Source organism: Lithobates pipiens, unplaced genomic scaffold (assembly GCF_037356315.1).
Source record: "Lithobates pipiens isolate NorthernLeopardFrog02 unplaced genomic scaffold, aLitPip1_a1.2 Scaffold_11, whole genome shotgun sequence".
Classification (NCBI taxonomy): Eukaryota; Metazoa; Chordata; class Amphibia; order Anura; family Ranidae; genus Lithobates; species Lithobates pipiens.
In genome coordinates, this window is record NW_027507696.1 from 18,479,783 (window position 1) to 18,498,786 (window position 19,004).

Genomic DNA, 19,004 nt, shown 5'->3' on the forward strand with positions numbered 1-19,004 from the left:
CACTAAATACAAGCAAACAGATCACAGGTGAGGATGGTTCCCTTTAATAGCCATTCAAACCCCTTTGTGTCAATGTTTTCAGGCCAAAATCACCAGGGTATGTAAACTTTTGATCACGGTCATTTTGGTAGTTTCTGTTGCCATTATGATTTAAAGTGGTTGTAAACCCTTACAGACCACTTTGACCTACAGGTAAGCCTAGATTAAAGAGAAAGTAAACCCTAATGGGTTTACGTCCTCTTTCAATCCCTGCAAAGGCAAAGCATAATGGACTACTATGCATCGCATAGTAGTCCATTATGTGTCACTTACCTGACATAGGAGCCAGCGAAGTCACCGCTGTCCCCTGTAGTCCGGCGCATCTATCTTCTCGGTGGGGTCTCGCAGCTCCGCCGCTGTTATTCGGCGAAGCCGCAATGACGTTACTCCCGCCCATTGGGAGCCGTCACGCGCAGCATCTTCGTCGTTGACGATGCCGCGCTCAGTGCGCCTATGCGCCATAGACAGCAGTGTCTGTCTTCGGGCAAATATCTCCTAAACCGTATAGGTTTAGGAGATGATATTTCTTGGACCTACAGGTAAGCCTTAATCTAGGCTTACCTGTAGGTCAAAGTGTGTTGTAAGGGTTTACAACCACTTTAAGGCTTACCTGTAGGTCCAAGAAATATCTCCAAAACCTACACGGTTTAGGAGATATTTGCAAAAAGACAGGCACCGCAGTCTACAGCGCATGCGCTATAGACAGCGGCACGCAGGCACACTGAGCATGCCGCTAACGGCAATATGCCGTTAGTGGCGGTTCCCGTGCGCATGCGCGGGAGTGACGTCATCGCGGCTCCGGCCAATCACTGCACCGGAGCAACGATACCCGCTTATTGCCATTTTTTTTTTTACCAAAAATATGTAGAGGAATACATATCGGCCTAAACCGACAAAAAAAAAAAATTTTTTTTTATATATATTTTTGGGAGATATTTATTATATCAAAAAGTAAAAAATTGTGTTTTTTCCAAAATTGTCACTCTTGTTTTGTTTATAGCGCAAAAAATAAAAATCACAGATGTTATCAAATACAACCAAAAGAAAGCTCTATTTGTGGGGGAAAAAAGGACGTCAATTTTGTTTGGGTACAATGTCGCACGACCGCGCAACTGTCAGTTAAAGCAGAGTTCCACCCATGACTTCCGCCTCTAATCGCCCAGGCGATTACGTCACTAGGCGATTCGCAAGAGTTGCATCCCAGGAGTTCTTGCGAATCGCCTATTGTCGAAATCTTGCGTTATTTCCAGACCATTGCAATGGCAACGTGTCAGGAGGATGGAGCATTGTGCGGTGACATTACTGTGCAGATGGGGGATCGGGAGGTGCATGCTGGGAATCCAGCTGCACCTAGTCCCGCAAATAGATACCAGAGGGATTCAGATGCCCACAGTGGACATGGCCCCTGCCAGCTTCTGAGATCAAGGTAGTCTCTTTATTTTAAACTGAAATTGACAGGAATACACTATAGGCACTAGCTAAATGGGGCAGATAAAGTTTGACAATTGACATTTAAAAAAAATTTGACTTGGGGAATTGGAACTCCGCTTTAAAGCGACACAGTGCTGAACCACAAAAAGTGCTTTCGTCAGAAAGGGGGCAAATCCTGGACAAATAAAAATATTACTTTCACTTTCCCTCTTGATAATCTTGTTTCCCCTGCCAGCAATGAGTTGGGTGCCTTCTAAACATCAATTACGTCACTGGGTCTCTTGTTAAGTTTGACTATGAATTGCTAAAGTGTCTGCAGCTAGAGAGAACCACAAGGGCTCTGTTTAAGGCCTCATGCACATTGGATGTTATAAAAATGCCAGTAGCTTTAGCTGTAGAATGTTGCGTATATAATATATCTTCCTATCCATTTACTAATGCTAGCAGCATGAGGATTAAACTGAAACAATGTTGAATGAGAGAGCAAAGTTCCACTTCAGGTGTTTTTTTGCAAAACTATACTTCCACACCAGATGATGGTTTAAAAAAGGCTCACAAAGGCTGAATAGCTGCGTTCAGCTTTTTTCAGAGTTAGAGCATTTTTACAGCTGAAAAATCCCACTAGTTCTGGGGGGTTTTTTCCAGCCAGAAACACCCCTGCCAAAAACTGCTGATAAAAACCTATGTGTGCATGGACATATGACTGCAGAAAAAAGGAAAAACAAAAAAACAAAAACACACACGCACACACCTGAAGCCAAAAACAGCAGCCGTAAAAGCATCCAGTGTGCACGAGGCTTTAAGAGTGATACCAAAGTCTCCTTTTTTGTTTTGTTTTTTATATAACAAACATGTCATACTTACCTGCTCTGTGCAGTGGTTTTGCACAGAACACCCCGGATCCTCCTCTTCTCAGGTTACGCCCTCCTATTGAGTGCCCCCACAGCAAGCAGCCTGCTAAGGTGCACCCGAGCTGAGCCACAGCTCCCCATGTCCATTCAGACATGGAGCCGGGGGCCTGGCCCCGCCACCTCCCTCTCCTCATTGGCTAACTTTCTTTGACAGCAGTGGGATCCAATGGTGCTTCGCTGCTGGCTCAACCAATGACAAGGGGAGTCATGGACAGTCAAGACACTCATGCAACATTGCTGGATCAAGAAGGGGCTCAGATAAGTACTGGGGGGGGGGGGGGGGGCGGGCTGCTGCACAAAACGCTTTTAATCTTAATGCATAAGATAAAAAATAAACTTCAGCCTTTACAACCACTTTAAGCTCATTTACAGTTTGTTCATTTGTAAATATTTATTTGTACCATAGTCAGATCTCAGTTCTCGCCTTTTTAAAATCATACACCATTTGCCAAGTCACTATAAGCGGTAGTATTATTGTACAAATGAACCTGAACCTGAGTCAACAAAACACAGAACTGTTAATTTCTGAACGTTCCCCCCAACATTCGTTTTCCAACCTTACTGAGGACACCGTTTTAAAAATAATGTTTTGTGGAGGCACGGCCTTTATTTTAAAGACTTCATAAAATAATGTCCCATTTATCCTTCATTTTTTACTCCTAGTTGAAATCCTTATAACTAAGGACACATAGTTTTATGCCAAGAAGGATATTCTGGGTCCACAAGAAGAAAAATATAAAATATTAATAGTGGAAACACATTACCTGCCCAGATATCCCTAGCTCTTTTTACATCTTTTTCAAGCTCTAGAAAAACCACGTCTGCTTATCCTCACTTATTATACTATACAGAGGTCCTGTTTCCATTAGTCATTGCACTGCTATCTGGAACCCACAAGACCACAATGTTGAAAGTTACAACAACTAGAACTGTCCTTCGTGGCATATGTAAGTAGACCACATATTCCACAAAAAAAAGGTTGAAAACTGATAGCAAATACACAGGAGTGGAAATTCTTCTGTAACCAGTTTTCCGCAGAAATAAAGACAACACGTGTTCTTGCTAGCCAGTCACAATCTGCACCATGGTTCTGTTTCAGCGACGTTTCCTGAAACCTGTAAAGTATGGTGGAAGAAGTCACTTAGACAGCCGTTTCACTGAGAATAATCAAATCAACAGACACTCAACTATAGCAATACAAAGTGCCAAAAAGAAAAACTGCACATGCAAAGTGGAACAAAAAGGAAGTTACCTTTCTTCTTCTTTCCTTTTTTTGGTCCTTTTCTTGATTTCTTGGCTGAGGGCATTAGGTCCTATATCAAAAATACATTAGACGAGCTTTTAATGTATAATTAAGGCAACTTATTTTAAATAAATAAGAGCTTAAAAAAAAGGATAAGTTCACCTTTAGAAAATAAATGCACTTTTGTGAGGGTAAAAATATTTACACTTATTTTTTCCTCAGGAGCCTGCAGAACGTTGCACCTACAATCAGTGGATTGTGGGTGCAATGTCAGGTTCATGCATACACTTGCTACAGTTTTCTGCCCGTACCTCTGTACGGGCTGTTCTAAAGCTGTAGGAATTGTCAATGAACTCGCATTCAAAGATGGCGATTGTAGTTCTCTCATTCACTGATTCCTGTAAACGAAGAACACCATTGTTTTTTAAATCTGACAGCAGGTGCAGAGAGAAGATTCCCAACCCGCTGCCACAGAGGGGAGGAAAAGTGGGGGTGAGAGAACAGGTCTGGGAACATGTTACACATAACACTCTAAATATGGGTGCATTGTTTAACATGCTCCAGAAAGTGAATTCAGCCCTTAAAATTTATATTTAATCCTTTATCTTACATGTATGATTTATCAAGAGAGCTTAACATGTGCAGATGCTAGGCAAAGCCTGTTAGTGTACAGAAACCAGCAAGTTTACTCATAATTGTTGCTAATAACACGCTCAGCGCCCTTCTACATAAGTCTTTAAAAAGCAATCCAGGACACTCAAGACATGTTCCCTAAAGGAGAGGTGCACTTAAAAAATAAATAAATAAAAACGTCGTCCCCTACCCAACCGATCTTCAATAAGCCCTAAAAAAGGTAAAGGATGTTAAATAGCTTGCTGCAGCTGGGGGCGATATCTCAGATTTAGACTTCATGTACAATAGCAGCTCCTAAACTTGAGTTTAGGATCTTTTGCCTTTTTTTTTTTTTGCCAAAGCTCCTAAACTCAACTCCATGAAAGCCTATGTGTCACAAGCTTTTAGCAGAGTTTAGGAGCTGCCACATTTAGGGGAGGTTTAACCTCCCTCATTAAACGCAGAAGAATCAGATTTAATTTTTTTTTGTAGATATACATACTAACTTAAATTTTATCTAAGAGCGTTTGGTGACACATTGTAAATTTATTCCACAAAATGAAATACTAATACTTAGTTCATTTATACTAACAAATCTACATGCTCCTCTCACCTCTGTCCTTGTATCTCCTCCAGTGAGGGCACTGATGTCTGTGAAGTGTGTAAGAGAATTGAGCTGGGAGGTCATGGCAAGTGCCCTCTTCTTACGCGCCTTTTCTTTTTTTGTCAAATTTAGTCGTACCATCATGGACTCTTCATATTTTGTGCTTGGGAAAGGAAAATAAGAAATCCAAGAATAAATATGTGGTGGTTTGGATTTATGCAAAAAGCCAACAAATATTTGCTGCTAAGTCTGCAATGCCAACTATATGTGCAGACAGTAATCTACACAAGCTACTCACCGATGCTGCTCCTCTTTTTCATGATGCATCATATGATAAGCGCGGCCCTCTCTAATCTCTTCTGGGGCATCAGTGTACTGTTCTTTCAGTTCCCGAATTACAGAACTGCTCAGAGCTCTTTTCTTGGCCCGCTCCAAGATCCTGCGTTCCCGCTCTACTTCTGTGTCATCTGTAAGATAGTTTTGAGTCAGGGCATCGAAAAACTTGTTTCACAAGATTACATTAAGACCATACAAAATCTTTTTTTCTTACCATAATGCACTGGTGCAAGCCGTGGGGGCACATATTTTTTCACCTTGCTATGGGATTTTTTGCCTTCCCCGCCTTCATTTTCATCACTTCCCGATTCTTCCTGATCAGACTCTTCCAACTGGAGTTGTCAGCAAAAGGAGAAACAGAAAGCAATGACTAAATGTATTAAATTTGAAGAATGGAGGAAGCAGCATTGCATGTTGCATAAGTCCAAAGGTAAAAGCATCTTAACCTCACCTTGCTCATCAAGTTCTGAGGATTGGGTTTGAAACGCAAAGGATCATTCTCACTGAGGCTCCCAGTCACAGCAGCTCTCATCAACTTATCGATTTGGTATTTTAGTTTTTGATCAACAGGACGCATTTTCTCCAACACCTACAAAATACAGAGGCCTCTAATAGCCTTCTCTGAAAGTACTCACTAAAATACTGAATATCATGCAATTTCTGCAAAAAGGGTTAAAAAAAAAAAAAAATGCAAAGCTGACAGTTTGTTAACATGCGCTAAAAGTATAATTACACAGAAAGCATGCAAAGACTTGTTACTTGTAAATACACCAAGAAGAAATTAAGCATGCAGATTGGTCTATGTGGATTTATGCAGATTAGCACTACAAGAATGAATAAGTGTAACCCCTGAATGACTAGTCAATGTGCCCTTGTCATGGCTGTTACTAACTTGATGTTTGCAGCAGCCCAGGTCACAGTAAATATACTGCAACCACCTCTAACCCCAGACAGTAACTGTTGACATCCATCAGATATTAACTAACTACAGGATGGTACAGAAGCTCTGCTATATCATAAAAAGCTGTGTCCCTCTGCTCCTTACTGTCAAGTGGTGGTGGTGGAAGATGGACTGCTACAAAAGTGCCCAAAATTAAACAATTTCAATTCTTTTGACTGGAAACATTCCTTTATGAAAGGTACAAGACCACCATATGATGAAGAGATAAAAAAAAATAATAATATTACATTCTTTTAACCTTCACCCATAAAACACTGTGCTATTATTTAAAAATACACCCAAAATGCATTTGTATTTACATTCAACAGTGATGCTGGCATTGGTAATATTCCCTCTCAGATTTGAAGTGACTCCATGTTAAAGGTTACAATGGTATAGTGCTTATGTTCTTGAAGCCTCTTCTTAAAGTGGATGTAAACCCTCACATATACCCAGTAAAGTGAACAGCTTCAGGTGATACACTGGGATGAAACAAATCTCCCTACATAAGTTTTACATGTATATCTTCTGTCTTCACCTTTTTATACTGTTTAGAAAGTGCACGTCCTGTTAGTCTTTTCTCTTCCTGGCTCCCCTGTAGGAGTGGATTATTGCGCTTATTGCTACTACGAGACAGCTGATTGGAGGAAAAAGCACACACCCTCTTCACTGCACATGCAGAGGTTGCCTGTGTATTGTTTAGCTGTGTGCTAATCTATTTATAGCAACCTCCCCCAACACACACATACTTCCCATCTCGGAGAGCTTGTCAAAAGTTATCAGGCTGATAACAGAGGAACGGAGCAGGACAAAGCTGCAGTTGCTTTGAAGAGAAATATTATAAAAAATACACACACTACAGATATATGTGCCCAGCTCAAAATTTCATGATTAGGGTTTACATCCACGTTAAAGTTAATCTTTTAAAAATAATAATTTAAGTACACATCTTTCTGTAGTTTAAAAAAAATATATATATAAAAGAGGGATGGATAGGCACGGAGCAGCAGTAACATGTTCCTCCCTGAACATGGATGTAGCGTGTAAAGAAAGGTGAACGTTAAGCACTCCTATACTCCTTTAAGCTTTTTATTTAGGGGGAGAAGAAAATATATTCTTTGCTATACACATAACGCGTAATTATTCTGAATGGTTTGAAAGTCTTTGTTGTGTAGTATAGCCATTGCAGTGTTGCCTAACCATTAAAACATAACCATAACACAAACTCAACTATATACATGATAAACATAATAGCATAGGTCTTCAAGCCATGCAAACCATTTAAGATAAAAAGGACAGTTCATTAAAGTTGCCAAACCTTCACGTGGACCCCATGTTAGAGAATAAAAATAAGTATCATGCAATTTGACAAGTCATATGCTTTGCAAACTCACTGTGCGCATTTCCACCAGTCTCATGATGGCTGGATTGTCTTTCAGGGATCTCCCATGAATCTTCTCCATTGTAAGGTATGTAAGATCCTGCATATACATCACAAGCAACTGATCTTTCAGTTCCAGGAAGCTCAGACCCTGCAAAGTAACAGAAAATGATGTGAGTATGCAACTGCAAAATCACAGCTGTTCATACAACCACAATAGGGAAACATTCTGTATGACTCAGAATTATTACCGAGTACAGGTTATAGCTAATATTATCTAGCTATAGCCAATATCCTTACCGCCTACTTTGCTATGCTCACACTAAAAAGAAAAGATAACCTATTTCTATATTTTTCTCTTCTACCAAGTGCATCTGCAAAACATGTGCGAGATGGAACTATCATGTATGACATGGCACCATGGGAAATGTCACATCTGGCTTGACATTTTAGCTGAATGAGTGATACCATCCCAAAAAATACAAAAAGAACTCTGTCTAAAACAATCTTCCCAAGGACAAGTTTTTAGATGAAACACTTAAAGTGGTTGTAAACCCTTACAAACCACTTTGACCTACAGGTAAGCCTAGATTAAGGCTTACCTGTAGGTCCAAGAAATATCTCCTAAACCTACACGGTTTAGGAGATATTTACTAAAAGACAGGCACTGCTGTCTACAGCGCGCAGGCGCACTATCGCCGTTAGAAGCATGCCACTACTAACGGCGATATGCCGTTAGTGGCGGCTCCCGTGTGCATGCGCGGGAGTGACGTCATCGCTGCTCCGGCGATGTGAGTGCCCGGAGCAGCAACACCCGGAAGAAGATGGACGCTCCGTACTACAGGGGACAGCGGTGACATCGCTGGCTCCTGTGTCAGGTAAGTGACACATAACGGGCTACTATGCGATGCATAGTAGTCCATTATGCTTTACCTTTGCAGGGAGACGAAGTAGTAAACCCATCAGGGTTTACTTCCTCTTTAAATCTGACTAATAAAAAGAACAGATTTTCTTCAGCTTATTTTACATAGAAAACAATTACTTTTTCTGTTGGGTACATTCCATTGCGGATCTTCTGTATTAAGCTCTGCACATGTGTGGTGACAGCAGTGACCTGTAATAGGAACAAACTATTTAAATAGCATAAACCTTATAAGACAGAAGTCTGTAGGAAAGATACAGTATGAAATGGATAATTGCTGGCAATGAGAAATATTTTTACTATAAAAAGAGAAGTAAATTACCTGCTGATGCAATGTGCCAATCAAAGTTGTTGCTGCGGACAGGTCTCTGGAAACTATATCCTAAGGAAAAAAAGAAATAAATAAAGAATACCTGCTTTCTGAGCAAAATTCTGTGTTGCTAAAAAGGACTAATGCTTCACAATAAAGCTAAAATGTAATAAACTGCAGATGTTACGCTGTAAAAAGATATAAAAGATTGGAACCCCCTGCTTATTGGTCACAAATTTGCTATGGTTTCAAGATAGATGCATACTAAGCGATCTGATGTCATTAAGCTTCCTTGCTTTGGACTGGCTGGACAGATAATGGGGTAGAAAGCAATTTCTTCACATTCATTTTTACAATGGCAGATTTGCCAGCACAATCTGTAGCATTTCTGGCTATATTGTGGGGGTCAGTTGTGGAATGTGCCATTTAGATTTCAAGTCCACTTGAACATACGTATAGGTACGTTTAAAAAGTTTCTGCCTTTAGGAAAGTAAAAAAAGAACAAAATTGTATAATTACTGAAGTGGAACAATTTACTGTACATATATGTATGAACTTTTTAGAAGTTAACTAACCATTATTTTCATTGATTACATTTGCAAAATAATTGATTAGGGTTTTAAAAGGTTGATTGATTCAAACAATTAAAGAAATATATAAGATTAATTGTATAGGTTATTTAAAAGATTTTTGCACACAGTGATTAATGAGGTTTCCTACCGACTTGAGGATAGGTTAATTACTGTAATTTTTTTTTAGGGGGGGGGGGGGGGTTTAGGTTAACAGTTCTCATATAATTCTGTGTGCATCACTTAGATTCTTAAATTAGAAGACATTCTGTCACCAGAATAAATGTGTAAACTAGCGTTTCCCCTGCAAAGAAGACGGTAAATGCCCACCACACCCACCTCTGATCTCCGCTCTACTCAACTCTCCTCAACACAATGGAGCTTGGTGGCATAGACAGATTAAAGGTGAATATTTACTATCTTCCTTTAGCAGGAGACATTAGTTTACATTTTTATTCTAAGTGGCAGTCACTTTGAAGTAAAGTTTGCTTTCAAAATAGAATGCAGAGGAAAAAAAAAAATCCTACTCACCTAGTTGGCTGCAGCACCGATCCCAACTGCAGCTGTTCCCTGCTGCTTCTACCCTGAGAATTGAGCGATCACACACCACTGATCACTCAGTTCTCCCCCTCCGCTCTGAGCAGAGAGCTGTGACTGTCTCCAGCTTTCTGCTCTGCCTCTCCAGCACAAGCTGGGCTGTGGATGGGACAAGAGGGGCTGGCACAGGTTCTCAGCAGCTCTCTGAGAGGCTGAGCTGGCTGCTGGTCCAGTGATCTGGGTAGATCCAAATTGTAAAGTTGGAATCTTTCCCAAGGCTGGACCGGCTGAGTGACATTAGCCAGCAGGGGGCTTTAGCCTTCAGTCAGCTGAAAATGGGTCACAGGAGTGCAGAACGAACTAACAAAAAAAAATCTTTGGCTTTACTTCTCCTTTAAAGCAGATTGTGACATCTTGATCCTTCTGGTGATATCTTGGATTTATGTGCTAGACCCAGCCCTATCTTAAGAAGCAGGGAAACGGGCTTCGGGGAGGGTCTGGGACTCAGCCACCTATTTTTACCACCCCTGGCTGCAAGAATGTACGGACCCTTAAGTTTATAAAAATACTGCGTCTCGTAGAAAGTGGTCCTTTTTATTTCATTTTATTAAAATAATTGCTTTCTCCCTCTCCTCAACTTTACACCTCAGTGTGGCAGCCTCCTCCTGTCTACACACGAACTCCAGAGATGCTTACGTCTTGGTTCACATCTATGCGTGTCAAGTGTCGGACAAGCCTATTCATTTCAATGGGCTGTCCTACCTGTAAGAAACATGGAGAAAGGTCTCCAACCGATTTGTAAAATCAAGCAGCCCCCTGAGGTCTGCTGTGCACAATTGCTGATGCGTGGGGCTGTCATTGAAGTGTTACTAAACCCAGGACCCTGCATTTACTATATCTGGTCTCTCACAGTACACAAAACATGGAAATGCAATTATTTTAGGAAATATAAACTGCTAAATACTTTTTCTCATCAGCAGTTAGAGAAGTTTTGTGACTTCTATCAGTGTCCAGCCAAGCACTGGTTAAAACTTGTAGGGGGGAGTTTTCTGATTGTTCTATGAGACTGCAAGACCCATGACCCTTTGTCTGGACAGTGCCGATTGGAGAGTGCATTTGAACAGCACAGGGCCAAATACACACCAAACTGAGCATGTGCAGAGTGACTTCAAATGCTCTGTACTATCAACAGATGGTTTGGGAACAGTGGAAGAAGGGGAGGATTAGAGAAGACAGGATAAAACCGCCTTTCTACACAATTACGAGGATTAACCCCTTAGATTCCACAGTGAGTATAACAAACATGCTTTACTGCATATACAGATTGATTTTATTGTTTTGAGTTTAGTAACACTTAACGCATTAATGGCACCCTTGTGTGTCTGCTGAAGAGCAGCGCATTTCTGTGGATGTTGGGAAAATGCACAATATTATGCGCATTCCTGACACACATGTGAACCAAGACAGGAGCACAGCATTGTCACCCTATAGGAAGTTCCCAAACAAAGACCTTCAAGGCTGGAACACCAGGAACAATTTTAAAATAGACCATCAATCCCCTAAATGACTTTACCTACCCTCTATAAAGTAAAAGACAGGGCTTTTCATGCTGGTTTACATTTTTTTAAAGCTTTTTTTCCCGGGCCCCACCCCCATTCTTACCTATCGGTAGGTGAGAATGGTGTACAACTCCAGCCTGCTGGGATATTCCTATCACATATAATAGGGAGCGCAGAGCAGGGACTCACAGCAGTCGGTGGGTGGTCCTGGCATGAATCAGCCGGGACCGGTTACAAGAGACAGCAGACTCCCAATGACATCATAAAAAGGAAGATGGTGATGCAGGACCCCGAGCAGCAGGACAATGGGAAGACAGGGGCTCCTGATTATTAGTTGACCCTGTCACGAGGGACAGCTCAGTCACAGTTCTGTAGGCACTGATGGGAGTGCACCCCAGAACAAGTGTATGCATTACATCCCTTTCACATTGAGACAGTTTTAAGGCACTTTAGCGCTAGAAATAGCCTCCAAGTGCCTGAAAACTGTCTCCCATTCACTGCAATGGGTGCTTTCACACCCGGGTGGTGCACTTGCGGGACGTTAGAAAAAGTCCTGCATGCAGCATCTTTGTGGCGATTTGGGAGTGCAGTATACTGTGCTCCCAAAACGCCCCTGCCCACTGGAATGAATGGACAGCACTTCCAAAGCACCAAAGGTGATTTGAAAAGGAGTTTTTAACCCCTTTTTTGGGGTTAAAAAGCGATCCACTAGCAGCCAAAAACGAGTGGCGCTTTAGCACTAACTCGGCTACGGCTCAGTGTGAAAGGGGTCTAAATACCAAGGCTGGGAGCGAGGGCTCACCCACCCCTCCAACTCAAATATGCGTATTGCGGTGATAGAGGGGTTATTGAGAGCTGCAGATTAAATATTGAAAACACATTAACCCACAGCTTCTATTAACATGCGATTGGCTTTCACAGTGATCACATGATCAGGTACCCATCCCATTGGCTCCCAACCAGAAGCTGTGACTGACAGTGATTGGTCAGCGTGCAGGGGGTGTGTTCTCAGTGCACAACCTCAGGATGCCGTATATGTATGGCAAAGACCACGTTTTTTTGCCCCACATCTGCTTTACGTGCTTGGCAAGACATTAATGGCTATAGAACATTTTAGTGACAGGCTTTACATCTACTTTGAATAACATTTGCTTTAAATCCTGACTGCAGCAACACTACTCCCCATGAAGTGAGACCAAGCCTAACATACTTAGGACATATACCGTGTTAGGTCAGACTATTGCCCTTACATAACAATATAGCAGAGGATTCAATGATTTCCTATACAAACATAAAGAGCACTAACTACTGGCACACGTGTGTCTTACACACCGCTCACCTCCACACTCGCCATGTCTCACCATACATCCAAGAAACACGCACGAGGGGCGGGCATCCACGGCTAACTCCTCCCCCAGAACCCGATGACCGGAAGCGGAAATTGCTCTGCAAACTTTCATCAGCTAGCCAATTAGCAGCCGCCTGTTCTTGCATGAGTCACCAATCAGCTATGCGCTGCACCAACGGGAAGTGCGGAAAAGAGAATCTCAGTTGGCCATTATTACTGTGGGCAAATTATTTCAGACATGTAGTTCATAAAAAAAGAAAAAAAAAAAAGAATGTTAGCCGTTCCAATGTAAGCGCGTTTGTTTTGAAGATGAGATTTAAATAATTAAGTTAAAGGTGGACGGGCGAAATGTGAAAAGAAAAAAAAAATTCTACAATATAGTCGTCTCTGAATTAGCCACTTGTTTTACTGGAGCGCCCTCTCGTGAGCAAAGTGCAGACTGCAGAGTGACCAGAAATTTTAGCAGTAGGGCTTAAAGAGAAACTACAGTCCGCTCAACTCATTTGTAATAAAAACATCTTTGCCATTCTAAAACTTCCCTCCAACCACTTTGCATATTATTTTATATATACTGTGATTATATACTTGCCAAATATGCTGCAGAAATCCTCTCTGAGTCTAGCTGCACCCATTTTAACTGTGGGCAGCTAAAGCTGCTGCCTGTTTACTTTCTGGATTTACAAAGACACACAGAGGCACACCTCCAGCTCTGCAGCTCTCACTGACCCTCTGCTGACTCATCCCCACTCCCTTCCTGGAAAACTCTCACAAAAGTGAGAGCTGTGCATGATGTCATAATCCTAGGCTTTTTACCAGGTAGGAGGTAAAGTGACCCCTGGAAGCGTTCCCTGGATGTGGACACACCGCAGTTCATTCACACTGGCATATAGGAGCTTAACTGCTTTTTGCGTTCAGCCAAAAACTGCAGAGATGAACTGAGAGTAAATGGTGCATGTCCTAGTGGAGACGGCAGAGGTGGTGAGATGATGCCTAAATATTATTGATCGTCGTATGATGTATGCCTTAATGGCTCGGATCTCTCCCCTCCCTCCCTTAGGTGAACTTTCCCACCATCCTCCCCTTGATGAACTATCCTTAAGGAACTTTTGTATTCCGGGGTGATTTCTCCATGTTTGACACTGATTATTACAAGCTTGACTGACCAAGCATTACCCGTAGTCACAGCCTAAGGCCTCAGAGAATTGAGTACCAGGACATTTACTTCATCCTTATAATTCAGCCAGTTTTCTTAAACAGTTCCTGAATGTGCAAGCCGCTTTGTAGCACTTGCAACATGCATCAAAGTGCTTGCTGAAGTGGGGAAAAAAAACTGCAAACAGGAAAAATTTTGACTGCAAAGGAGACATGTGCATCTCGGTGTAAGGCCTAATACACACGATCAGAAAATCAGATGAAAAATATCATTTTCGTAGCGATCGTAGGATAATCATTAGTACACAGCTTTCGAGAGCTGATCACGACAATTTATGTTAAATTATAAGGGAAACACAAAAATTGTTCTCCTATAATACCAGAACGTACAATTTTCATTTAATCTGAACAGTATTCGTTCGAAAAAATCCGGAAGACCGAGACCACACATGCTTGGAAACATAAGAATACAATACAACACATGACATCACTTCCAAAATTGTATTCTGTCATTCGAGACACCCAGCTGTCAATTAATAAGGCATTTCTCACACACAGCATGGGCTTACTTATAATTACACCCCAAAACACTGTCTACTATTCCTCCTGAGTATAGGAACAACCCATGAATGGCAATATATCTGCCCCATGGGGTTCAAATGCATTCATCAATATCGCAAATTACTTGAGAGCCTCAGTCATAGAAATGCAGAAGTTCCAATCTATCTATTTAATGATAGTACAGTACAGTCGATTCCAGTTTATAAAAGATCACTCAAAATCTATTTATTGAATGCATGATCAGCTTGGAAACATTATAGAAGCAAGTGATGTTATGTTTGTATTAAAGGTCTTTTTGTATTGAAGTATAGTTCCTATCCTGCCACCAAACTCCTTTTAGATGCAACTATAACTAAACGGAACACTCCACTAATGCAATGATGTTCTCTCCTGATGTTCAAGGCACTTCAACTCTACAGATGCATTATTCTCACTGCATCTGTGCATGTACATGTGCCTGGTACCCCTATGACTAAGCACTGCGTATATTGCTCTATAATTGATCACAAACACAATGTACAGTGGACTGTAATTCTCTTTGTCTAAGTTATTTTAAACATCGTATGTACAAAAAAATACCATATATTTTGTTCCATTTTTGTTTTGTATCAATTTTTAAAGCCAGTGTATGTGCTGTTTTTTTTTTTTTTTTTTACAGTAGTGGCATTAGTTAGGGTATCATAACAAATTCTTCCCTGCCTCTCATCTTCCCTGGAAATGCAGTATCCATAACTACATGACAGAATGAGGGGTCCCAGCATCTGTCTGTCCCACATCTTGTGTAAACAAGACTGTAAAATCCCAGAGATCCCTTGCATAGTTTTTCTTTCTGCACAAATGGTGCATCTGTCCTCAAACAGCATCATAGCAATGTTTAAAGTTAAACTGCAGTTATGCAGAAATAATAACTGTAGCGCCCCTCTGAGTCCTGCAGTTTTCCAGAAATAACAACTATAGCACCAGAAGGCAGGAGAGCACCTCCAGAAGCCAGAAGCTGGCTAGCATTTCACCCCAGGGCTGAATCCATAGCTAAAATGGGGGAACTGAGAAAAGATATTGGGTGCCAGTCACTTTTTGTCTTTTTAAAGTCTTATTGCAGAACAGTTAAGGAGGTGAGGGTTATGGATCCCAGATACCATGGCAGATTGTTTACAGACTCTCCAGATCAATGTTCAGCTTCACAGCGTCAGAACCTTTAAGCCAACTCGGCAATACTGTAAACACATTCCCAAATTTCAGTATGTCCTCCAAGTGAATCACCAATCACTTATGAAAGACCAGCCTTCTTCCTGGCTCTCTCCAGCAAGGGGCCTCCCCTGGGTCTCATTGGCACAGCTTCCTCCAGAACAGGCAGGACAACATCAGGACAACTTCAGCACATGTTAGGCCCTAAACAGGATATTGGGCTTAATAGCAGAGCCCCATCCAGCAGCACTTCCCTAGGCCTCAGCCCAGGGGCGGAGAGCGAGCACATGGCCTGTTCCAAAAATGTATACCCCCTAGCATGCAACGGTGGCATAAACCTCCTATTGGAGTGGCTGAAGAAAATAAAAATATTCATTGCTTAGTTTTGTTTGTGAAATCTCATACTTTGACCAGTGATACCAATCATATCTACTAGTGAGAAATCCCAAGCCAAATTTAAGCTTAGGGAAAAACCTGATGAAAAAAACAATACAATCAGTCTGAGCTAACCGCAGCCCAACCACAAACTAAATTGACATAGTAGCCCCTGTTTAGGACAAGGGGGCTACACAACCCTCTCTGAAAACTGTATTTATTGTCAACATGGCTCAGTCAGTCTATGAGATGCAGAATAGTTCAGACATGTAATATGTTTGCATGGCTCCCTTTCTTCTCTGCACATCACAGGCAGTATTGAGTGAAACATGGCAATCATTTGTTGGCCGCAAACATAAATATTCCCCTCAGCAGCTAGAACAGGAGTGTTAAATTAAAATTTACAGAGATCCAATCACTTCACATTGCAGTGCATCTTTATAGCACAGTGTCTCATTAAGTCCCCCTTACATCACAATGCTGCCCCTCCACATCACAGTGTTGCCCCTCCACATCACAATGCTGCCCCTCCACATCACAGAGCTGGTCCTCCACATCACAGAGCTGGTCCTCCACATCACAGAGCTGGTCCTCCACATCACAGAGCTGGTCCTCCACATCACAGAGCTGGTCCTCCACATCACAGAGCTGGTCCTCCACATCACAGAGCTGGCTCTCCACATCACAGAGCTGGCCCTCCACATCCCAGACCTGCCCCTCCTCATCACAGTGCTCCTTTCAGTTCAAGCCTCCCCTGCAATGTCGGCAGGGTCGGCAGGGTAGAGGCACAGTGAGCCATGTGAGCTCTCCTGAGTTTCTTTCCAGCCGATGCTGTCATCCCCAAAGCAGGCTGGAGGAGCTGCAGATCGGGATAGAGGGCAGAGGCTGCCCTCTTTACTATGTTAGCAAGCGGGTGATTACCTGCCTGTTAATTTGAAAAGACTCCAGATCTGCAGCACCACCCGTCATGTGAGCATGACTACTGCCGCTGGGTGGGAGACTCGGAAGAGCTCACACAGCTGATACGTGGAGGCCACGGTCCAGGCAGGACTATCACTTGGTCCAGGTTCGGACCGCAGTCTGCCATTTAGTGATCCATGAGCTAGATTTAGATTTATTAAGTGCAGTAAAAGCAGGTCTATGATCTTCACCCTGAGGAAAATAGGTTCTAAAGATGCTTAAATGCAGGAAATAACACATTTTAGTTACCTCGTCTTCTCAGATAGAAGACAAGGAAGGCTCTTATGCTGCTGACTAGGGATGAGCTGAACACCCCCGGTTCGGTTCGCACCAGAACTTACGAACAGACCGAAAATTTGTACGAACTTTAGAACCCCATCGAACATTTGAAATAAAAAGTGCTAATTTTAATGGCTAATATGCAAGATATTGTCCTAAAATGGGTTTGGAGACCTAACTTCTGCCCCAGGGGACATGGGTCAATGCCAATTTTTTTTTTAAAAAAAGGCTGTTTTAAAAAAAAAAGCACTGATTTTAAGTGAAAAAAAAGTGAAATATTCCTTTAAACATCGTGCCTGGGGGGTGTCTATAGTATGCCTGTGAAGTGGAACGTGTTTCCCGTGTTTAGAACAGTCCCTGCACAAAATTACATTTAACGGAAAAAAAGTAATTTAAAACTGCTTGCTGTTTTAATGTAATATCTGGTTCCGACAATACGGATGAAAATCATTGAGAAAAAAATGGCATGGTTAGCCCCCCCCTGCCCATACTCAGAACAGCAGTATACAGGCAGTGCAAACAAGACAGGGACTGTGTAGGTTTGTTATGTTAAGTAGAATCTGTTTGTAATTTTGAAATGGTACATTTTTAAAGTGTAGCTCCAGTCAAAAAAATCAATTTTTAAGCTTTTTGGAAAACATAGGAAAGGGTTATCACCCCTGTATAATTTTTTGGGCCGTTCGTCTTTTTTCATCTCACTTCCTGTTGTCTCCTTCCGTTTGCAAGTAGGAGACGTTTGTAAGTTGAATGTTTGAAAGAAGGGGCCTGCCCTATATGCTCTGCAGAAATGTGGGCCTAAGGTGTTGGTGTTGCCACAACACTGTAAGCCCTCAAAGTGACTCTTGGTGGGTGCTGGAGTGCCCTGCTGTGAACCATTATATCAAGAATTGTAATTACATGCCATTGTTGAACAGTGGTAGAAAAATTGGGCCTTTGGTGGTTGTGGTGCTGGTGCCACAACAGTATAAGTCCTCACAGTTACTCTCGGTGGGCGCAGGAACGGCCCCTGTTGTGAAATATTATATCAAGAATTGTAATTACATGCCCCTGTTAAACAGGAGCTGAAAAATTGGGCCTTAGGCACTGGTTGCTGGTGCCACGACACTGCAACCTCTCCCAGATACTCTAGTTGGCATGCAGGAATGAGCCCTGCTGCAAAGCATTGCATCAAAAATTCTAATTACATGCCCCCTTAAACAGGGGCTGAAAATTGGGCCTTTAGGCACTGGTGCAGGTTCCACGACACTGCAACCTCTCCCAGATACTCTAGTTGGAGTGCAGAAATTAGCCCTGGTGCAGGTGCCACGACACTGCAACCTCTCCCAGCAGGGGCGTAACTAGAAATCACAGGGCCCCACAGCAAAATGTTGTATGGGCCCCCTCCCCCCATAAAAAAAAATTAACTAATACCATTGAACAACAGATTACCACACCCATGTGGCACAGTACCCAGGCAACAGCTTATATTCATTTCGAACAACAGTATATGCAGTATACCGTATGCAGCCCCTGAAGTACAGACACCCCCTACCTCAGTGCAGACCCCCCAGCAGTACAGACACCCCTCAGTACAGACACCCCCTACCTCAGTGCAGACCCCCCAGCAGTAAACACACCCCTCTTAGTACAGACACCCCCTACCTCAGTGCAGACCCCCCAGCAGTAAACACACCCCTCTTAGTACAGACACCCCCTACCTCAGTGCAGACCCCAGCAGTACAGACACCTCCCTCAGTGCAGGACCCCCCCA

General features: G+C 42.3%; 1 protein-coding gene across 2 annotated transcripts; it reads right to left on the reverse strand.

The window, feature by feature from the left end:
• Positions 1-2,736: 2,736 nt before the first annotated feature.
• On the reverse strand, positions 2,737-12,839 carry NGDN (neuroguidin). Of its 2 annotated transcripts, none has more exons than XM_077469220.1 (10): positions 12,734-12,839; positions 8,742-8,801; positions 8,540-8,611; positions 7,511-7,648; positions 5,628-5,765; positions 5,391-5,508; positions 5,139-5,307; positions 4,850-5,003; positions 3,634-3,694; positions 2,737-3,496 (listed from the first exon to the last, which is right to left on the reverse strand). In XM_077469220.1, exons 1-10 carry the CDS (start codon positions 12,746-12,748, stop codon positions 3,477-3,479), a joined length of 945 nt encoding a protein of 314 aa, XP_077325346.1. In that variant the 5' UTR covers positions 12,749-12,839; the 3' UTR covers positions 2,737-3,476. The 2 variants fall into 2 exon arrangements, with proteins under 2 accessions (XP_077325346.1, XP_077325357.1); XM_077469231.1 differs by having other exon boundaries at positions 12,756-12,802.
• Positions 12,840-19,004: the final 6,165 nt, after the last annotated feature.

What these genes read in the sequence shown, in the direction of transcription:
- NGDN (XM_077469220.1), bottom strand. An exon ending in CTCAGAACTTGATGAGCAAG is followed by an intron (nt 5,509 to 5,627) that starts GTGAGGTTAAGA and finishes TGACAACTCCAG; the next exon opens with TTGGAAGAGTCTGATCAGGA. An exon ending in AAAAGGAAAGAAGAAGAAAG is followed by an intron (nt 3,497 to 3,633) that starts GTAACTTCCTTT and finishes CATACTTTACAG; the next exon opens with GTTTCAGGAAACGTCGCTGA.